Source organism: Mytilus californianus, unplaced genomic scaffold (assembly GCF_021869535.1).
Source record: "Mytilus californianus isolate M0D057914Y unplaced genomic scaffold, xbMytCali1.0.p SCAF_5, whole genome shotgun sequence".
NCBI lineage: Eukaryota > Metazoa > Mollusca > Bivalvia > Mytilida > Mytilidae > Mytilus > Mytilus californianus.
Window position 1 is genome coordinate 12,839,683 of NW_026262701.1, and position 15,611 is coordinate 12,855,293.

At 33.6% G+C, this 15,611-nt stretch overlaps 1 protein-coding gene across 1 annotated transcript in view; it reads left to right on the forward strand.

The window, feature by feature from the left end:
• The first annotated feature begins 745 nt into the window (after positions 1 to 745).
• LOC127702568 (synaptic vesicle membrane protein VAT-1 homolog-like) overlaps positions 746 to 15,611 on the forward strand; it is a 31,033-nt gene continuing 16,167 nt past the window's right edge. The window contains exons 1-5 of the mRNA XM_052206820.1: positions 746 to 1,020; positions 3,202 to 3,331; positions 9,295 to 9,510; positions 11,409 to 11,551; positions 14,212 to 14,315. Coding sequence (XP_052062780.1) covers positions 836 to 1,020; positions 3,202 to 3,331; positions 9,295 to 9,510; positions 11,409 to 11,551; positions 14,212 to 14,315 — 778 coding nt within the window. The 5' untranslated portion in view covers positions 746 to 835. The remainder of the gene's footprint in view (positions 1,021 to 3,201; positions 3,332 to 9,294; positions 9,511 to 11,408; positions 11,552 to 14,211; positions 14,316 to 15,611) is intronic.

Sequence of the window (15,611 nt, forward strand, 5' to 3'; positions counted from 1 at the left end):
AAATTTGGAAAATTGGACATAATGTGAAAATTTGCAGTATTTTGGCCTGTTTTTTAAAACATTTAAAAAATCGTAGGGTTTAATTTTAGCCGTTTGTAAACATATTCCTTATAATGAATGATTTCAATGATGCATATTACCGCTATTAAATAAACTTTAAATTTCAGTATGTTTTCATTAAACATGTGAAGAGAGTCAAAACTCGTAATTTATAAATAAAATCGCATTTCTACCTATTTTTAAATAAATTCAAATTAAGTGATATTTTCTCGGACTTAATATTTTTTGTGGACATATATGAATAGTGGCTGCGCTTGAAACTCTTACATTAGCTTTTTGAAAAGTCTTTTGGACACTTGCAGGTAAAAACAGCTTCCTTCTTGGTCTTGCTCTATATATTTCTCAGACATTGATTAATTGAATCAAGCTTTAAATATATGCATTAAAAGACCTTGGACAAAACAAGACCTTGAACAAAACAAGACCTTGACCAAGGAAAGGAAGATACATAAAGAATTCACTGAATGTCCTCAAAACCTATTATCACTTCCAAAACACAAATTTGTAATTGCCTCATACATTACAATATAGTGTAATTAATACTTTTTCCCTTTTCAATTATCTTTCCACATAACTAAGAATATATCAAACCAATTATACAATGTAGTGATTAGATACATCGTATAAAACTGTCCACATCGATCTGTTATCCTGTCACCGAGGTTCGGGATCGATATTTCTTCGGAGTTGGCCTTCCGTAGTAGTTACATTATTTCTCAATCAGATCCTTCGGTTTCTTTTCTAACTACCATTTGTTAGTGTGATTTTTGTTATCATGACAGAACCGTCCACAGAAATGGCTGGCGAAGGAAAAGCCGCAGACGACAGTAGTGCACCAAAAGGGAAGCAAATGAGGACTATTGTTTTGACTGGATTTGGCGGAGTTAAAATGTTGAAAACTCAACAAAAAGCGGAACCAACACCTAATGAAGGAGAAGTGCTGATACGAGTCAAAGCATGGTAAACAAAATCTAACATCGATTTTCTATAGATTTATTTTGTTTTGATATGTTAATGCAATCTTCAACATATTGTGCTGTTTTATATCCTTTAACATTATTTTTGTGAAGCTTTAATAGGCTTATTCCTTTCATATAACTGAATTGATGACTTGATTTATTTTCTGGGCTAAATATTTACGCTTAACTTTTGAACCATATGGTAATTTTTAATTTACATTTACTATTTACAACTGAATATAACACAAATAGTATATTTGCAACAATACTAAAACAAAAACCGCCCAGAGGAAAAAATGTTCTCTTTTAAGCCAAATAGAATTAAGGAAAATACAAACTGTTTTAACCCTTCAAAAACGTTCATCATTACTTTTGAACCATATGGCATCCTTTAATTTACATTTACTATTTACAACTGAAGTTAAAACAAATAGTATATTTGCAACAATACTAACAAAAGCCGCCCAGAAGAAAAAAATCTCTTTTCAGCCAAATAAAATTGATAAAATATTTACGGTATAACCCTCCATAAAGATTTACCGAACTTCGACGGTCACAGTTAGGTAATTTGAAACAATACTTAACCGATGTTGTAATATTAAGGTATGTAGGTGGTTTGGGAACATATTATGTGGGTGAAATGTAAGAAAAAAATATTTTAAAATTTTATTGTCGCATTTATGCATATTTCATGTTATATGTTTGAAACTTTTATGTATTTGATATATCTAAACTGTCATTTGAATCATGCAAATATCAAGGCAGTGGCTTCTGAGTGGATGGTATCCCTGGAGGTTGATAGTCTATCAGCTGCAGTACCCACACAGTGATAACCTTTAATATAAGGCGAATAAATTTGAACTATTACTAGATGGCCGTCGCCATGCAAACATGTATGCTAAAATAAAACAAAAATGTCTATAACTCCACAAAAATTACACAATTATTCTTGTTTTTATCGGATGAATGGGTTGTAAGACGAATGAACCTTCGAACTAATGGATTATTAGACTGTTGATGGTGACTGTTTCGTCGGACTAATACGCGACAATTTTAACTTGAATTGGCGGAGTATAAGAAAGACACAACCACCCGAACAGTATGTCAGTGTTATCATAAGCTCAATGAATTATTTTTCATCTTATTAGTATTACTGTGACTACCAGATGTTTATTGGAAATGGCTGTTGACCTATATGCAAAACAAAGTCTGAAGTTGACAGATAAATCAGAAAGTAAACACTCAATGTTGAATTTTGATATCTTGATCAATATATGTAACAGCTTGGGTTGACACTTGGACAAATCAAACACGGATGGAAAATGAACAGGAATACTGCTTTAACCTGAATGAATGTATAAATTGATAAGGTTTAGCTTCGTTGTGTCAGCATCATCGTCGTCGTTGTCCTCCTCCTCCTCCTCATCACCATGAAGTTAGATACAATCCATGTAAACTGTTATCTATTTAACGCAGTACAGAATTCAGCCAATTGCTACTGATTTTTTTACAGTTTGTTCTTATTTTGTGTTGTTACACCACTGTCCTAGATTAGGGGAATGGTTGAGCTCTCACAAACATGTTTAACCCCACCACATTCTTCAAGCGCCTGTCCCAAGTCAGGAGCCTGTAGTTCTGTGATTGTCATTGGTTTATGTCTGTCGTATTTGTTTTTCGTATATTGTTTTGATTTGAATTAGTTCATCGGTTTTCTAGTTTGAATTGTTTCACATTTTTCATGTCAGGGCCTTTTATAGCTGACCAAACGGTATGGGGTTTTCTCATTGTTGAAGGCCGTACGATTGCTTATAATTGCTAACATCCTTTTCATGATCTTTCATATGAACTCTGGTGGGTTGTTGTCTCATTGGCCATCATACCACACCTCCTTATTTTCTTATATTTATCGGGTAAGGCAAAGACCAAACACATCTTTGGGTATATTTAGCCAAAAGGGACTCGATCAGAACAGACAAAATCGCCATTAGCCAACGAGTTGCAACCGTATATTATAACATATTTATAAACTACTTGAAAAATTTACATTCACGTTGTATCATTTAGATCATGCTAGTACCGACACACTGGCTGCTTGATGATGAAATTGAATTGCATGGATTTGCAAGTCGTAAATTTCTTTCTTTATATAAATAAAATCTAAGTGTTCTTGTTTTTTTTTCAGTGGACTTAATTTTTTTGATCTGATGGTTCGTCAAGGCATACTGGACAACCCACCCAAAACTCCTATAACGATGGGATTTGAGTGTTCAGGAGAGGTTGAGGCTGTCGGAGGAGATACAACAGGGTTTAAGGTACGTGCTTTAACTAACTACGTTTCCGTGCTTTAACTAACTACGATTCGAGGTTAATGAGTCAGAGGAGATACAACATGATTTAATTTACGTGCTTTAACTAACTACGATTCTAGATTTAGGCAGTCGTGGGAGATACAATAGGGTTTAAGTTACGTGCTTTAGATAACTACGTTTCGAGGTTGAGGCAGTCGTGTGATGAGATACAATAGGGTTTATTAGGTACGTGCTTTAGATAACTACGTTTCGAGGTTGAGGCAGTCGTGTGAGATACAATAGGGTTTAAGGTACGTGCTTTAAATAACTACGTTTCTAGGTTGAGGCAGTCGGAGGAGAACAGGGTTTAAGGTACGTGTTTCAACTAATTTTACGTGCCTATATGACTCTGGTAGACTAGTCCTTTGTATCTTGCCGACATCACAGAACAACTCCCCTCCTTTGAATTTTATTGACAAAGGCTAAGAAGACGTAATTAATTAATTTGTTTATTATGATTGGCCTTAATATACGTAAAATATGTCTAAAACTGTCTTGATATTATGAAAGCTGTCCTTATTTTCAAACTCAAATGGGCCAATGCAGAATGAAGTCTTTTTTGGCTAAGTCAGTGTTTATCATTTTACACCATGGCTATATGATATATATCATTAGATTAAGTATAAGAAGCCTAGATAAATAATAATAAATAAAATTTTAACGCCTTTTCTATTAAAAGTTAATAACTTCCAGGAAAAATACATCTGTTTAAAGGTATCCTTACTTTATTATTTGCCTAATATCTTAGTTATAGCTCTTTAGGCAGCTGAGCTTGCTTTCATCTTCGCCTCATGACAATACAGTGGAGATTGGACTTTAGCTTTAAAAACTGGTACACCATCACATAACAATACCGAATTATTACCGTATCCATTCCATTGGTTTACTACCAACAACGATAAAATAATGCATTAGTATCGATTTTTTCGATATTTTAGCACATGGATGTCATATCATTCTTTATGATCGACGTTGATGTTCACACATTGCATCATTGTTTGATTCAATTTTCGTGTTAGCCAAAGTGTAAAAGTCTAAAATCGTGCATTATACAGACAACACGTACTTTTAGAATACAGCTGAGTTCGGTGACAAAACTATGTTTTGTAAATATTCTAAAATGAAAATAACCAGCGAATTTAATGATCCAAGAAATAAACGCCAAAATTGCAATTGATTATAGACCACTTACGTCTGATACCAGACCAATCGTTTAAATTTCTTCATTCAACAATCGTTTCTGTTTTAAAAATTACTTAGATTCAACATTTTCCTTAAATTTACAGCAAGTCAACAACCAACCAGTCATTTTACTCAACATATCGGCACCAGATCCCGAATTTGAGGTTAAGGGACATACTAATTTTACCGAACGTACCGAATCGATTTTTTTTATGGTTTTCAGGTCAAAAATAGATATATAAATATTAAACCAGAAGCCACTTCAAAGGGTTGCAGTGGGTCGGGGATGGGCACACCCGCTGAGCACCATTGAATCCGCTCTTGAGTTATTTTTTTTTATATATAAATGGGCTCGTGTATTCCATTTTCATCAAAAACAAACAACAACAAAGTAATGTTAGATATTGCTATTGAAAATAAATTGACTTTTCCTATTCTATCTGGTATGAAAGCCCCAAGATTGGACTTTTATTTCCAGGTTTATGCGATTGTAGTCCTTTTTGTAAGTGCATTAGAAGATGGAATATATAGTTTAATCCTCTATCTGCCAATCGGAATGAATTTTCAGCCTCAGTCAATTAACAACAAAAAGCCATATCAAGTTATTTTAACTTGCCTATATTGGGTATTGGATATTGATATAAATAAGTTCGGAAGAAATGATCAATTTTGGTTAGCCTTAAACTTTAGTCCAATACAAAGGTGACATCATAAATATGATAAAGATCTCTGAAGAATAGATGTACCACAAATTGCAGTTAATTCGTATGCATAATGTATTTGATTTTTACTGAAAATGTGGAAGAATAGACACTTGTATGTGCAGCGTTGAAAATACAAGGTTATATAACATGCGTTTCGTGCAGTTTTAAAATCTAGTATTTTGGCGAGTTGAATAAAAAAAGAAAACATTTATCGATTTGACTGGTCCGAACACCTACACTATCCACTGTCAGAATCATTTATCAGCATTTGAAATGTTGTAATATTCTATTTACTGTTCGTGACACTACTCCTAGTAACTAAAAATCGTACAATGATTGATTATGTTTTTGCTAAAAACATCCATCGGTGATAGGTTCTTAAAACACACAGATGAATGAAAGTTTTAGAAAGGTTTGTGGTTGAAGATTTGGACCAGATCTAGCCATCAATCAATTTACTTCATACAAACTCTGTACATTCATCAAGATCTCCTTTTGAACATTTATCTGTGAAAGACAGAATGGCTATTTTAAGATCAAATTATGCGTTGTATTGATTTACTTGTAGTCATTTGACATATGTAGAAAGTTGATTTTGTGTTTTCCATAGCAAATCCCTGGACAAGAATAGCTTATTAAAGTGGAAAGAGAAAGGTTTACTTATGACTTCCCGATCCTTGAAGACATCAAAGAAAGGTTTACTTATGACTTCCCGATCCTTGAAGACATCGTGTCAGATGGAGAATCGACTGTCTGTTAGATAAAATAAAAAGGAAATGGAAATTAATTTAAAGACTTTTAGGAGAAACATGGTCCTATGAAACAAAATTATAAAATAGACCTTTCTTTTTTTTTAAATTTTCTGAAGAGTTTGGAGTAGTAGTTATTACTTTGTTACAAAGGAGCCGGTATTTACTTTCCGTAGCATGTACCATGTACTAAAGAATAATTAACAGGACATGACATAAAAGAACCTTTCTTTTAAATATGAATAGTAATAATGTTTTAAACAACGAATTCTTCTTTGTGAAAGGTGCTTTGTCTGATTTTTATTTTGTTCTACTTTGACAGAGTTTGTTCTCATTTTGACACAGCAGGTGTGCTCTACCGTGGCATTAAACAGCCACCGTTCGCTACAGTGGCATTAAATAGCCACCAGTCCATCAATCATAAAAAAGCGAGGTGAGATAGAGCAATTAAAACGAGCGAAAGCTGGCGTACAAATTCTCTTGATAGGTTATTTATGTTTATCGGTTTCACCATAGTCCCCATACCCCATACCCCTTACCCCTTTCCCACCAACTCTATAATATATAAACTTCTTGGGTGTACATGAGGTGCATACAATCTAAGTTTGTTATTGTAAATGTAGAAACAAATAATATCCATGATCGAGAGCAAACAATTAACCTAATAGGAAGATTCTTTAAAGTGGGTCGTACAGGATGAAAGTTTTTTAAACATATGTTTGATAGGGGCAGAAATATGCCTTGCATAAGGCCACCTCAAATGGTTGTTGCAAGAGTTCTTGAGCGTTGATAGAACGTGATTTATCTCCCTACATGGGCATTGGAGTTTGACCGGTCGTGACTGTGTATTTATATATCCTGCACAGTCATTCCACTTCTTGCCGAATATTTCCTTGATATACAAAAAGTCAGTCTTCTAACGTTTCATAAAATCTAGAATCTTGGTTTATTTGAGCATTAATACAAATAAGAACAATATTTGCGATGCTAAAATGTTCTCCTCATCATGTAAGCTCTGTGATAACAGCTGCGAAAGGGGGAAAATGCGCATCATTGAAAAAAAAACCAAAATATATCTATTCTCATCGTGATTTTAAATTTTTGATGTAAATATATATTTTTAGAATATAATCGTAGTCGTTGATAAAGTAATGACTTAAACTTTCTATAACCTATTTTATGACGAATACACATATTGATAGTTAAGTCGAATTCGGATAATGGATAGACTTACAATCACCTGAGGTCAATGGTAGTTCACACTCAATATTGCAATGATAAACTAAGAGAAGAATATACAATACTCAAGTAGTCGAAGTGCCCTTGTAGATGATCGACTTTAACAAAGAAATAAATGGCAGATTACTTTAACTATCATCGCCAACATAGATTTATCGATCATTTTCTTATTTCAGTAAATATATCTACATAGGAAAAAACAATGTATTAGTTACTTTTCAGTTAAAACTGCACCGGAATAAATTCCCAACATGGTAAAACCCAAATAGTCGATTACCTTTAAAATAAGTTTTGATTTTCTCTCAAGAAATTATTGATAACTACTTCAGCATTCGAGATAAAACAGGACTTAATTAGTGTTGTCTAAATCGACCTTTCGAACGCCCACGACATTGTACATTTTAACATTGCAATTGAAACAGCTTACAATGTAAATTTTTCTATTAACTGAGAAATCGTTATAGCTATCAGTTGATTAAATAATGATTTTGCACGAATTATTTCTCTCAGAGGAATCAGCATGATCAGTGTGTTGTCCTTTTAATGCTGTCTTAGGTATTCCCATTACGTAATGACTGTTTAAAAGTACACGAGAAGTGCCGTTTTTAGACACAACCACTCAATTTTTGATGCTTAAAACCTGGTTCGTTAGTATGTGCTTGCAGGTTTTTGTAAAAGTTATTAACCATGGCTGCGATTTAATATTCTTACGGTTATTTCACTTTTATTTGTCCCCAAGCGTGTGTTAGGTGCAAACGACGAAACAGCAATACAGCCGGCATTGTTATCGATGTGTATGGACATCTTTATTATTAAAATGGAAACAAAATTACGTATTACTCAGGAATTATTTCTAATAGGATGATCTGTATCCAGGACTTGATAGAAATAAAGGTTCTGTTTGCAGTCAGATGGGAAGCAGCCACCGACATTGCTACCCATATGACTTATGCAAATGGCAAGCAGTTTTTATATTTTTTTTCGTTTTAAAGATATTTTATAGATTAATAAGATATCTTATCAACTAAATAAGATATCTCATTAAACAGTTTACAAAGATATTGTATTCAGTATATAAATAACACATAGCTGAGAGGGTGATAGAGCAGATTGTTACCTCGAGAAAACATTGTCAACTGAGGTGAAGCCAAGGTTGACAATGTTTTTTCGAGGGGTACCAATTTTAAATATCTTATATAGTTAAAATATATCTTGTTTATTTTAAGATATCTTATAAACTATATCAGAAATCTTAATTTAAAAGATATCGTTTTAACTTAATAAAATATATAATAAACCACATAAGATATCTCATTAAGTAATTGAGATATTTTATAAATTAAAAAAAGAAATATCTTATAAGGTATGAGATACAACAATGTATCTTATTTAATTTAAAGTTCATAAGATATCTTATAAACTAATTTACATATCTTATTAGTGTTATAAGATATCTTAAAATTGAATAAGTTATAAAAACGGCTTGCCATATACGTAGAATATTTATGCCGAAATCTCCCTAGTGTATCATATATTATGAAATGCAATTATTTGTTTTTATGCCCCACTTAGGGCCATTATGTTTTTCGGTCTGTTCGTCCGTTCGTTCGTCCGTCCGTCTGTCCCGCTTCAGGTTAAAGTTTTTGGTCAAGGTAGTTTTTGATGAAGTTGAAGTCCAATCAACTTGAAACTTAGTACACATGTTCCCTATGATATGATCCTTCTAATTTTACTGCCAAATTAGAGTTTTGACCCCAATTTATGGTCCAATTGATAGTGCGAGTGGGGCATCCGTGTACTATGGACACATTCTTAATATTCATGTGATAATTACATGCGACACTAATTAAGTAGACTGAATTCTGGTGTGAACACTGCAACATTCTTCTAACGTATAATATAATTACCGATTTAATCCTAAAGCAGTTGTAGAGAGTCAATGGGGACCCCCTCCTTTGATACAAGCATGTATCCCTGTCTGTCTTATATTTGTAAGTCTTTTGTATATTTATTATTTCCTACTTTCCAGAATAATTATATGTTTTATTTCCAGGTTGGAGATAGGGTTATTGGTTTTTGTGATTACAATGCTTGGGCAGAGGCTGTTGTACTCCCGGCTCAGTTGGTGTATAAAATGCCGGACAATATGAGCTTCCAAGACGGTGCTGCATTAGCAATGAACTACTTAACTGCTTATATAATGTTGTTTGATATGGCCAACCTGAGGAAAGGACAATCTGTGTTTGTTCATTCTGTTGGTGGCGGCGTGGTAAGTTGTTTACAATGTATTTTAGAGTCTGTGTTATTTTACCACTTCACTCTAGCTATTGTACTTGTAAGGTTTTCACTGTTTACCCCGGTAGTTCAATAAATTCATTTTGAGGCATATTTTAATACATATTGTGTCAGATATTTTCGCTTTATACATGACAAGACCATAGGAAGATGTTTTTATTACCAATGTCCATCATTAGTTTCTAAGAGTCGTTACCATCCAATCGTTGACAAAAAGAAATCCGAATTAAATAGAAAAGATTTTTAAAAAAACACTAGTTTTAAAAATCCCAGCCAAATATTGAATAGCTGTGCCAGTTTCAAGACAGAGTCTTTGTCATTGGTTGTCTTCTGTTATATCTGAATGTTGTCGGCGTGTAGAGAAGGACCTTGGTGGATTTCTGCTCTGCTGATTCTTTTAACAACTTTTCTAGATTGTTGAAGACTGTATTTGTGATGTCTTTTGATTTTGTTTGTGTTGTTGGATTACTTCTATACTGACGTTTACCCCACATTATTTCATATCCCACATCTCCTTTTATTTCATACCCTTCATCTTCTGTTATTCATACCCCACATCTCCTTTTTTCCTACCCCACATCTTCTGTTATTCATACCCCACATCTCCTTTTTCCCTACCCCTCATCTTCTGTTATTCATACCCCACATCTCCTTTTTTCCTACCCTCATCTTCTGTTATTCATACCCCACATCTCCTGTTATTCATACCCCTCATCTCCTGTTATTCATACCCCTCATCTCCTGTTATTCATACTCCACATCTCCTTATTTCCTACCCCTCATCTTCTATTATTCATACTCCACATCTCCTTATTTCCTACCCCTCATCTTCTGTTATTCATACCCCACATCTCCTTTTATTTACACCCCTCATCTCCTGTTATTCATACCCCACATCTCCTAGCGTCTATTCATAATGCCATACCTTTTAAGGCCTCAATCAATATCCATCAGGTTTCAGACACTAATCTCTTTAAATGGCTTTGTAATGTCTATTCATACGTACCATAAAAGTTCTTTTATAATGTCATTATTTGAAAATATATATTTTCCTCATTTACATTATACGATTTGATATACAATCAATACAGTTCCTACTCTTCTAGAGATTACAGAATAACTATTTTGACAGGAAATCACGAAAAACGTCTCCTGATAACTATAAAGTTCCATTCGTATTAATGACAACATAAAGTTTTTAATATTATAACGCAGAGCTTTGGCTCCTGTGAAGAATATTTGTTGCACATTTGTTGCACATGTCAGACTATTTTCCTTTATGTACTTGTACCTGGGCCTATTACACCAATATCATATTAGTCTTTGAATGTAGTTATTTCACTGTTACTATCGTAGTCCGCTCGGACAAGTCAGCAAAATGAAAATGTGGCTGATCCCTTCTATATAGCGGTTGTTATTGTTCACAACTTAGTTAGTGTTATTTTTTTTTGTTTCGCAGAATTTAAGTTGGTTAGTAGTCTCTTTATTTCATTCTGAACTTATTTTCTCATCAAATTTTGTTAACGCTTGTCCATCATTCAAGAAAACGTAAGGGTCTTGATGGGAGATCTTCATTTATGTATGTGAATGTGTGTCCATTATTCTGTAAACCCCATCCAGACCCTCATATACTAGTATGTTTATCTTTTCGTGTCCACTATTCTTCTGTTCGAAAATCCTGATATTTAATTTTTAATGGGGCGATGCAACGCAAATTTAAATTAGGGTTATCATTGCATCTTGTAGGATTGTTGGACGTGTTGAAATAACTGTAGGATGTGTTTAAATTACCATAGGGAGTGTTGAAATAACTGTAGAACGTGTTAAATAAAGTTTAATCACCATTACCATGGTTATCATTATTGTTTGCAGGGACAAGCTATAGGCCAACTCTGTAAGACGGTGGAGAACGTGACGGTATATGGCACAGCTTCTTACTACAAACATGAGTTTGTAAAGGAGAGTGTGGACCATTTATTTGATAGAGTAGTAGATTATTCACAGGAAGTTAGAAAGTAAGAACATAACGATTATAACAAAGATATATACAAAGTATGAATAAACCTCTCACACTGGAATACCATTATCAAGTTATCTGTAGTCTTATTTAGATTATCCGAAGGAATGCAGAAAAGAGTACTCTGCTCATTATTTACATTTATTACATTAGATACATCACAAGTTTTACATTACCATTATAATACGAAATTAAATTACAATTCTTTGCTAAACAATCCACAGACTATTGAACCCTTATCAATACATGTTTTACGCATTAATAATTCTTTTGTTTATAGTACAACATTTATGTATCATATTATTGTAGTACACTCAGGGGTAATTGATAATTGTTATCTCACTCATTCAGGGATAATTGATAATTGTTACCTCACTCATTCAGGGGTTAATGGTAATTGTTATCTCATTCGTTTAGGTGTTAATGGTAATTGTTATCTTACTCATTCAGGGGTTAATGGTAATTGTTTATCTCACTCATTCAGGGGTTAATGGTAATTGTTTATCTCACTCATTCAGGGGTTAATGGTAATTATTTATCTCACTCATTCAGGGGTTAATGGTAATTGTTTATCTCACTCATTCAGAGGTTAATGGTAATTGTTTATCTCACTCATTCAGGGGTTAATGGTAATTATTTATCTCACTCATTCAGGGGTTAATGGTAATTATTTATCTCACTCATTCAGGGGTTAATGGTAATTGTTTATCTCACTCATTCAGGTGTTAATGGTAATTATTTATCTCACTCATTCAGGGGTTAATGGTAATTATTTATCTCACTCATTCAGGGGTTAATGGTAATTATTTATCTCACTCATTCAGGTGTTAATGGTAATTATTTATCTCACTCATTCAGGGGTTAATGGTAATTATTTATCTCATTCTTTCAGGGGTTAATGGTAATTGTTATCTTATTCATTCAGGGGTTAATGGTTATAGTTATCTAACTTGTTCAAGGAATAATGATTATTGTTATCTCACCCATTCAGGGATTAATGGTAATTGTTATCTCATCCATTCTGGGGTTAATGATAAGTGTTATCTCACTAATTTAGGGGTTAAAGATAAATGTTATCTCACTCATTCACGGATAGATGGTTATTGTTATCTCACTCATTCTTAGGTTAATGATAATTGTTATCTCACTCATTCAGGAATTAATGATTATTGTTATCTCACTCATTCAGGGGTTAATGGTTATTGTTATCTCACTCATTCAGGGGTTAATGGTAATTGTTATCTCACTCATTTAGGGGTTAATAGAAATTGTTATCTCATTCGTTTAGGTGTTAATGGTAATTGTTATCTTACTCATTCAGGGGTTAATGGTAATTGTTATCTCACTCGTTCAGGGGTTAATGATAATTGTTTTCTCACTCATTCAGGGATTAATGGTTATTGTTATCTCACTCATTCAGAGGATAATGATAATTATTATCTCATTCGTTCAGGGGTTTATGGTAATTGTTATCTCACTCATTCAGGGGCTAAAGGTTATTGTTATCTCACTCGTTCAGGGGTTAATAGTAATTGTTATCTCATTCATTAAGGGGTTAATGGTAATTGTCATCTCACTATCAGGGATTAATGGTGGTTGTTATCTCACTCATTTGGGGATTAATGGTAATTGTTATCTCACTCATTCAAGGATTAAGGATTATTATTTTCACTCTAATTTGCATTTTAATGGTAATTTTTATCTCACTCATTACCGTCTATGTCAATTATTTATGATGCATTTTGTATTTTTAGTCATGTTAACTTTAATTTCTTTTATTTTATTTGATATGTTTCATTAGTTCATTTTACACATTCAAATTTGTTGTTAACTTACTTTTTATCTATTCAAATAACATCTTGTTTGGTTTGTTATCAACTTTCAGTTTATGTCTTGTTTTTCCCTGTTTGTTCTATCCGTTAATTGCTATCTATTTGAAACTTTTATTTGCATAATTATCCTTTTCATCCCTCTCTTTTTTCAAAACTTTTATACCATGAGCAGTGTGTTATTTTAATTTTTGTTTATTTCTGAATGATAATAATTTTTTTCTAAATGTGACACGAAGTAAAGCTCTTACCCAAAGATAACCGTCAATTTTATTTTATTTGTGAACAAACAAGACATAAAATGACTGTTGACAGTGATAACAAACAAGACCCAAACTGACTGTTAATATTGATAACAAACAAGACACATATTGTAGGGTAATAGTGATAACAAACAAGACACAAACTGACTGTGAAAATGAATAACAGCCAAGACACAAATTGACTGTAGACAGTGATAACAAACAAGACCCAAACTGACTTAACAGGGATAACAAACAAGACACAAACGGACTGTGAACAGGGATAACAAACAAGACACAAACTGACCGGTAATAGTGATAAAAATCAAGACACAAACTGAGTGTAAACAGGGATAACAAACTGATTGTTAATAGTGATTACAAACAAGACACACATTTATGTTTAAAGCAAGTTAAAAAATCAATTTGGTATAATTTTTTTTAAATAAAAAAAAGCATATTACGTACATATCAAATAGTATGTCAAAATTGTCCCCACTCCCTATGAGTTGCGGTGGCATCCTTAGGGATAACCAAACACATGTCTAAATTGAGTTGTGACTATCATTAATGATTTTGTTTTTCAGACTATCCCCAGAGGGTGTGGATATCGTTTTAGATTGTTTATGTGGAGACGATACAAATAAAGGTGTTTCACTGCTTAAACCAATGGGAAAATATGTCCTTTATGGTAAGAACTAAAAATTTGTATACACAGTCAATTATTAAATCTAGCGACGAATAAAAATGTATTGTACACAAAATACCAAATGTGTATTCATGTAATGGAGCAAATATTTTAAAAACATTTATACAAGTACTTTTAGGAAAACCGTGATATTTCATTGGAGACTCAACAAATTTCATTTACAGAATTTCATTTATCGACCTAATGAAGTATATCGACCTCGGATTTCCTCCTCAGTCAATATACTTCTTTCAGGTCGATATATCCTCGTATCGACCTCATACAAAGACTATAATTGTATAGTATCATTCGACCAAACTGGTATAAACTGATAAAATATCATAAAAATAAAGTATAGTCTTTATCTGACCTGCTGGAGTTTTGGTCTGACCTGCTGTATAGTCTTTATCTGACCTGCTGGAGTTTTGATTTGACCTGCTGTATAGTCTTGATTTGACCTGTTGGAGGTTTGGTCTGACCTGCTGTATATGATCTGACCTGTTGGAGGTTTGGTCTGACCTGCTGTATAGTCTTGATCTGACCTGCTGTATAGTCTTTATCTGACCTGATGTATAGTCTTGATCTGACCTGCTGTAAAGTCTTTATCTGACCTGCTGTATAGTCTTGATTTGACCTGCTGTAAAGTCTTTATCTGACCTGCTGGAGTCTTGATCTGACCTGCTGTATAGTCTTGATCTGACCTGCTGTATAGTCTTTATCTGACCTGCTGTATAGTCTTGATCTGACCTGATGTATAGTCTTGATCTGACCTGCTGTAAAGTCTTTATCTGACCTGCTGGAGTCTTGATCTGACCTGATGTATAGTCTTGATCTGACCTGCTGTATAGTCTTGATTTGACCTGCTGTATAGTCTTTATCTGACCTGCTGGAGTTTTGATCTGACCTGCTGTATAGTCTTGATTTGACCTGCTGGAGTTTTGGTCTGACCTGCTGTATAGTCTTTATCTGACCTGCTGGAGTTTTGATCTGACCTGCTGTAAAGTCTTTATCTGACCTGCTGGAGTTTTGGTCTGACCTGCTGTATAGTCTTTATCTGACCTGCTGGAGTTTTGGTCTGACCTGCTGTATAGTCTTTATCTGACCTGCTGGAGTTTTGGTCTGACCTGCTGTATAGTCTTTATCTGACCTGCTGGAGTTTTGATCTGACCTGCTGTATAGTCTTGATTTGACCTGCTGTATAGTCTTTATCTGACCTGATGGAGTCTTGATCTGACCTGCTGTATAGTCTTTATCTGACCTGCTGGAGTTTTGATCTGACCTGCTGTATAGTCTTGATCT